Source organism: Ovis canadensis, chromosome 24, assembly GCF_042477335.2.
Source record: "Ovis canadensis isolate MfBH-ARS-UI-01 breed Bighorn chromosome 24, ARS-UI_OviCan_v2, whole genome shotgun sequence".
NCBI lineage: Eukaryota > Metazoa > Chordata > Mammalia > Artiodactyla > Bovidae > Ovis > Ovis canadensis.
This window is the reverse complement of record NC_091268.1, coordinates 16,269,350-16,276,335: the sequence shown is the minus strand read 5'-3', so window position 1 is coordinate 16,276,335 and position 6,986 is coordinate 16,269,350. Positions and strand designations below refer to the sequence as shown.

The following is a 6,986-nucleotide window of genomic DNA, read 5'->3' as shown; positions in this document are numbered from 1 at the left end:
GGTCCAGTTTGCAAGGTTCTGAGATGCATTTCCCAGTGTTGTGAGGATGCATCCCACGTGTCCCACCGGCTGGGGAAGCAATGCTGTCGGCCGATGGTGTCCTGTTCTCAACAGCCCTAAACCAGTGGCCTCTTGAGCTTTCTGTGGATACCCCACTGCAGAATGAGTAAGTGATGAGTGAAGCTGGTCAGTGCATTCAGCCCCCAGGGTAGCCCCAGGGGAAGTCTCTGTCTGAGGCTGTGGTCTTTGGGGCCAGGGATGGGGGTCCTGCCTCCTCAGGCATTGCAAGCCACTGGCCTGAGGTGGGACCTGAAGTGAGAAAGGACAGGAGGAGGACTCCCAGGGAGGAGCCTGGGGGATGCCCCAAGAGCCTCAGTCTGCTAAGGACAGGGTGATGCAGAGAAAGTGGGGCTGGGCCACCCCGGGTGAGAGGCCTGCTGCCCTGGGGAAGATGGACCTGGGGGCAGGTCTCTCCGGGGGTGGTCTTTGGGAGTGACCGGGGCAGTGTGGAGCAGATCGGAGTTGGGGAGTGTGTGTCAGGAGGGACCAGCTGACTGGCCATCCCTGACCTGCCCACCAGGTCGTGGTCTCAGAGTGGCGGTCTGGCTGCAGCTGTGGCTCTGGGCTGGGACCTCCGAGGAGGGCGTGGGGAGCACAGCTGGACCTGGGGCACTGAGGTCTGCGGACTATCCTGCCTGTGACCGTGGCCTCAGTTCCCACAAGGAAGAAACGCTGAGGTGGACTGGACCCAGTGCTTCTTGCCCCAGGCCCAGCCTATGGCCTGTGCTCTCCCTGCCAGGGAGGGGTCACGGGTCGAGGGTCAGAGAGCAGGAAGCCTGGAGAGCCCGTGATGTGGGCCAGTCAGGACAGCCACAGCCCTCACCCAGCTCACCTACAGTCAGGTACTAGCTGACCAGAGGTCCACTAGGTTGTCCTGTGGGCAGAATGGTGTAGGCCCAGGAGGCCAGAGAGCCGGGGAGTCCTCATCCTCCACTTTCCGAGCCTGGGCTCACCTGCCCGACCTCCCTGGGGTCCCGGGGACACAGCACGTCCAGCCAGCTGATAGCGGCTGCCCTCTGGGTCTGGTCGTCCTGGTTGGTGGTCTGCAGGGCAGCAGGGGAGGCTAGGATCAGGGGGAGCTCTACAGGGGGAAGGGGGCAGCAGCCCTGTGCTGCAGAGTCACACACGGAACTCCAGACCCCCGCAGCAGCCGTGAGAGGGTGTTATCAGTGCAGGGTGATGTCCAGAGTGTTAGGGCAGTAGCCTGGAAAGAGACTCAGAAACAGTCCCCTATTTTCAGGAGACAGAGAGGGGGACCTTCCTAGCACGTGTTTCTGGAACAACTGTGTCATCTGTGTGGGAAGAGAGGTGAGCCTTGGTGCTCACCCTGTAGCACACACAGAGAAACTGTTCACAGGGGACCCTAGGCCTCAGTGTAGACGATAAGACTGTAAAACACGGGAGAGAAACTATAGCGGGAAACCCTGACCTGGAGGAAGGCGAGGAGACTCGGAAACCACCACGAGAAACAGAAGAGCTGGTGAGTTTCTGAGTCAGAAGAAACTGGACCTCGCCAAATTGAAAACTTACACTCTGAGGGACACCATTAAGAAAGTGAAAGTGTAACCCACCCCCTGAGAAGGATATCTGTGAGGCAAGAGCCAGGTAAAGCGGGGAGAGGAGGAGGCTTACAACCCCTCAGACGACACCCAACTGATTAAAGGGGCAGCAGCTTGTGTAGACGCTTCCTCAAAGGTGAGGCACCTTATTCCTCATCAGGAAAGTGCGGAGAGGAGCCGCTGCCCCTCACCCTTTGAAATGCAGGGACACCCCAGGCTCTGCCCACTGCCTCCCCGTGTCCCTCTGCGCTGCGCAGCTGGGCGGGCGCTCGCTCGAGAAGGGGTCAGTGTTGCAGAAAAGAGAGGAGGGTGCCAGCCGGAGCAAAAGGGCTTGTGTTCAGGCAAGGCTAATGGAGATGGGAGGGTAATGGACACGTGGGCATTGACCAAATACGTCGCTGGATTAGGGGCAGAACCGGGTTTTACCCACCGGAGAAGGCAGGAGATAGGAGACGGGGCTGCAGTAAACCCTGAGGTGTGGAGCTGGGGTTGGGGAAGACTGATGGCTTCAGTGTAGACACTGAACTGTACAGTTCAGTAAATACAGGGAGAGCCCGTGTGTGTGCGCACGCATCAGCCCGTGTGTACATGTGTGTGATCCCTTGTGCATGTGTGTACATGTCTGTGTTCACATGCCAGCCCATGTGTGCCTGTGTGTGCTCACGTGTGAGACCCTGTGCAATCCCCTAGCTGTGTCCCTGGGAGCACCCGGGAGCCTGAGTGTCACCGTCGCTGGAGTTCACGGGTGCGTCTGCACTGGTTTGGAGAGTTTTATGCAAATCTAAACCCGTTCTAAAAAATTACATTTAAAAAAAAGAAATACAGAATAGGGTTTGAGGCCCAGCTCAGCCCTGTGACTGGCGTCTCTGTGCCCACCCGTCCCCGGGTCCCGTGGGCCCCACCGCAGATCAGATGGGCACAGCCCCAGCTGTCCAGCCTGGGGCAGCCCCTTCCTAACCGTCCTCTGCCTGGCCAGGGCCTGATGACTGAGCTGATTAGGCCCCTGGGAGGGGCCGGGACTTTCCTGCCCCTCCTTCCTGCCCCAGCCCCCTGCTCAGCTCCTAAGCACAGGCTGCGGTTCCTCTGGAAAGCTCGAGACCACGGCCCCCTCTTAGGTGTGGGGGAGCTGAGGTACGGGGTTGGGTAGGGAGCTGCTTGATGATCCACGGTGGAGGGGGACAGAGGCAGTGGGGGGCAGACTTGTCTCCTCCCTGCCAACCCTGGGCCCAGAGCCCGCTCCTTGTTTGATCAGCTGACAAATCAGGACGTTAGAGGCTCTACCTACGCTCTGAGCCCATGGGGACTACACACCTAGGAAGGTGGCCTTGGGGGAGGCACTGCGGTTGGGAGAACTGGGGCCCAGGCCACCCCTCCCAGGGCCCAGGAGGCCTGGTGTGGGGGCAGGAGAATCAGTGACCAGGGTCGGCTGGAGGGACGCCTGAGATGGGGCCCAGGCAGCCCCTGCCTGTTTTGAGGGGTGCTCACCTGAGAAATCCAGCTGAATACAACCCTAGGGTTTTCAAGAAAGCCAGCCAGGGACAAGAGGGCCCCAGAGCCAGGTTGGTGTCCCAGCAGGGTGGGGGCAGGACAGGAGGTACCACATGGATGGTAGGGAGGGGGAGGCAGGGGTCAGGAGGCCGTGAGGTGAGGAGGGCAGATGGGCTGCAGAACCGGGTGACCAGTAGGCCCAGGGGAGAGTGAGGAGGCGGAGTGGGTGGACAGGGATGGGGCTCACCCAGCCTGCAGGCGGGGGACAGGGGTGCTGGGCCTGGTGGGGGAGTGTCCAGGGAAGGTGGCTCTGGCCTCTCCTGTCCCCTCCCCATCACATCCCGTGACCTGTCCCTCTGCGATGGCACTCAGATCCTCAGATAACGAGGCTCCCCTGATGGTAGAGTTAACTTCTCAGATAACAGCCAGAGATGGGTATGGGACCACATGGAGGAATCGGGTCTGTTGGTGTGGACGGGGGTGGCAGGGCCCCTTCCTGACCAGATGGACTCACTCTGGTCTGAGTCATCCACTTCCTCCCCCACTCCCCTGGATTGGAGGACCTGCCCCCTCCTCTGACCCTGTTGTTGTCTGTGAGGATAAAGGGGCAGAGAGAGCAGGCTGGGCAAGAGCAGCCTGGACCTGCCAAGGTGAGCCCCCCAGCAGGACCCTGACACTGGGTGTCACTGTGCAGCCGGGTGGCCGAGCACTGAGGCCCCAGACCCCCGCCTGGACAGACCCCCTGATCAAGGGCCGAATGCCACCGGACCCCAGACCTCAGACCCCAGACCCCACACCCTACACCCCACACCCCCAGACCCCCGACCCCAGATCCCAGACCCCAGAATCCAGACCCCAGTCCCTGCATCCCCAGACCCCACACCACAGACCCCACACCCCCAGACCCCAGACCTCAGACCCCCAGACCCCGCACCCCCAAACTCCACACCCCTAGACCCCAACCTCAAACCCCAGACTGCAAACCCCCAGACTCACACCCCCAGACCCCTCCCTGCTGCTTCCAGATGCTCCATCTGCTGGCGCTGGCCCTCCTGCTGAGCCTGGTCTCCGCAGCCCCTGGTGAGTCCTGACCCTGGGCCCGCGGGGTCTTTGCCCTCCCCCACCCCCACAAGCCCAGGGGCGGGTGGTGGGTTCAGAGGAGCCCAGGGTTGAAGGCTTCCTGCTCCAGCCCCAGGCCAGGCCCTGCAGCGCGCGGGCATCATCGGGGGGAAGGAGGCCCCTGGGAGCAGGTGGCCCTGGCAGGTGAGCCTGAGAGTCAGAGGCCAGTACTGGAAGCACCAGTGCGGGGGCTCCCTGATCCACCCCCAGTGGGTGCTGACCGCAGCCCACTGCATCGGACCGTGAGTCTCCAGGGGGCCTGCAGGTGGGGTGCGCCCGGGGCTCCACCCAGGCTCCTGGGTGTCCCGAGGGTGGCTCAGCTCTGAGTAGGGGGCCCGTCTCTGTCCTCAGGGAACTCCAGGAGCCCTCAGACTTAAGGGTGCAGCTGCGGGAGCAGCACCTGTACTACCAGGACCGGCTGCTGCCCATCAGCAGGGTCATCCCCCACCCCCACTACTACATGGTTGAGAATGGGGCGGACATCGCCCTGCTGCAGCTGGAGGAGCCCGTGAGCATCTCCCGCCACGTACAGCCGGTCACCCTGCCCCCTGCATCGGAGACCTTCCCCCCAGAGTCACAGTGCTGGGTGACGGGCTGGGGCGACGTGGACAATGGAAGTGAGTGTCGGGGACCCCAGGATGAGGTGGGGCCAGGCTCCAGGCTCTGGTGTTTCCTCTGGGGTCCAGGGTCCCCACCGCGTGCTTCCCCCTGATACTGCCTCCCTCCGCCCCCTCCCCCAGGGCCCCTGCCGCCCCCATACCCCCTGAAGCAGGTGAAGGTGCCCATCGTGGAGAACAGTGTCTGTGACTGGAAGTACCACTCTGGCCTGTCCACGGACTACAGCGTACCCATCGTGCAGGAGGATAACTTGTGTGCTGGGGACGGCGGGAGGGACTCCTGCCAGGTGGGTCAGCGAACCCGCAGCCCCCACCGCCTGGCTTTGCAGCCACACTAACTCCCCCACCCCACCCCGCAGGGCGACTCTGGAGGGCCCCTGGTCTGCAAGGTGAACGGCACCTGGCTGCAGGCGGGTGTGGTCAGCTGGGGCGACGGCTGCGCGAAGCCCAACCGGCCCGGCATCTACACCCGCGTCACCTCCTACCTGGACTGGATCCACCAGTACGTCCCCCAGGAGCCCTGAGCCTGGTCCCCAGGCTGCCCCCTGAGTCAGCGGAGGAGCCGGCCCCCTCTGTCCCCTCCCCACTGCTTCCGGCTGAGGAAGGACCTTCCCCCACCTTCCCTGGCTGCCTGCCCCAATTCCCACCCCCAATGACCCCCCTCCCAGCTGACCCTTCTCTGCTGACCCCTCCCTGCCCTGAGCCCCTACCCCAGCCCCCTCCCTGCTCAGCTCAGGGCACCGGCAGGGGCTGCGGACACTCATTAAAGAACGTGGAGAGCAGACGTGGTCCTGCCTGTCTCTGGCTGCAGGTGTCACCGAGGGAGGGGAGGGCCCCAGGGCCCGGCTGGGTGCAGCCACCATCTCTGTGGGTCCCCCACCTATGGGCTTGGGGGTGGCCCCGTCCTGCCCCTCGAGCCCAGGGCCACTGTCTGCACACTGGCTTGTCTTTTTGGTGAGGTAAAAAGTGCCTTCAGAACAGGTAAAGCAACAGTCACTGAGATTATTCTCGGGGCCCCAGGTATCCAGCATTGAGTCAAGAATCAGATTATCATCCCCTATAGCCTGTCCCCGCCCCAGGGCCCTGTCCTAACAATCTGGACTACCCAGCCTGCCAGGTGACCCCAGACTCTCGGCGGAGGATGAGGACTCCCTCGCACCCTGGTCCCCACCCCTCCCCAAGGTGACCTGGAGAACCTTTGTTCCCTAGGGGCCAATACGTCACCCAGGTGAGCTGGGTGAGGACTTCGGTCCACGTCCCTGCTTCTGCACACAGCCTGGTCAACTGTCCCGCCCTCCTGTTCTCTAACCGTTGACCCACGACCTGTCCTTGGCACAGAGAGTAGGGGCCTCTGCCGGGGCCTGGGGCAAGAACTACTGCAGCAGCCTTGGGTCCGACCCAGCTCAGCGTCTTCTCATTGTGGAAACTGAGGCCAACATCATAGGCAGGAGGATCACAGATCCTAGCACCCCAGATCCACCTCTGCCCACCCACTCTGCCCAACTTTCGAGGCTGTTTGCTCTCTGGAGTCCTGCAGTTCTTCGAGTCTCCACCAGAAGGAGCCCCTACCGCCTCTGGGCGCTGGGCGGGGCCAGGTGGACGGGGCCAGGCAGGTGTGACGGGGCCAGGCAGGTGTGAGAGTCGGGGAGAGGCCGGCTGCAGCCCAAGGTCCCTCATACTGGAGACTCGCTGCCCACCTGGGTCAGAGCAAATAGGTCCCAGCCTCAGCCAGGTAAGTCCCAGATGGCACCTCCCACCACCTGGACCAGCCTGGAGGCAGCCGCTGTCCTGCTGCCGTGCGCACCTGCTTTGCTGAGTGAAGGGCAGGGCCTGCATGCTATCGGGGAGCCAACCGCGCACGGGGTACAGCCCCACACCGCGGTCACAGCCACAGTCCACCACGGAGGACCACAGGTTCTAAACTGACCCGGCCCCTCTCTGTTCCTGCTCTCGGGGGAAGAGGTCGTGGGGGGAGCAGGTCTCACACTGGGGCTGCAGCTGAGGCCAGCAGGACGTGGGGCAGGTCTGGGTTCAGAGCCTTCAGGCAGGGACACAGGTAGAGAGACAGCAGGCCGGGAGGCAGTGCCCCCTGCAGCCCCAAGCGACTGCCCAGCTGGGAAGCTCTCTCACAGGGGCCCATACC

The 6,986-nt window shown here is 63.0% G+C and overlaps 1 protein-coding gene across 3 annotated transcripts; it reads left to right on the top strand.

Annotated features, from left to right (window-relative positions):
- Positions 1 to 2,671: 2,671 nt before the first annotated feature.
- Positions 2,672 to 5,625, top strand: LOC138428731 (tryptase-2). 3 transcript variants are annotated; one of them, XM_069569529.1, is made up of 7 exons: positions 2,672 to 2,750; positions 3,713 to 3,757; positions 4,133 to 4,187; positions 4,297 to 4,468; positions 4,578 to 4,843; positions 4,967 to 5,130; positions 5,203 to 5,625. In XM_069569529.1, exons 3-7 carry the CDS (start codon positions 4,133 to 4,135, stop codon positions 5,365 to 5,367), a joined length of 822 nt encoding a protein of 273 aa, XP_069425630.1. In that variant the 5' UTR covers positions 2,672 to 2,750; positions 3,713 to 3,757; the 3' UTR covers positions 5,368 to 5,625. The 3 variants fall into 3 exon arrangements, with proteins under 3 accessions (XP_069425630.1, XP_069425631.1, XP_069425632.1); XM_069569530.1 differs by lacking the exon at positions 3,713 to 3,757; XM_069569531.1 differs by lacking the exons at positions 2,672 to 2,750; positions 4,297 to 4,468 and having other exon boundaries at positions 3,454 to 3,757.
- The last annotated feature ends 1,361 nt before the right edge of the window (positions 5,626 to 6,986 follow it).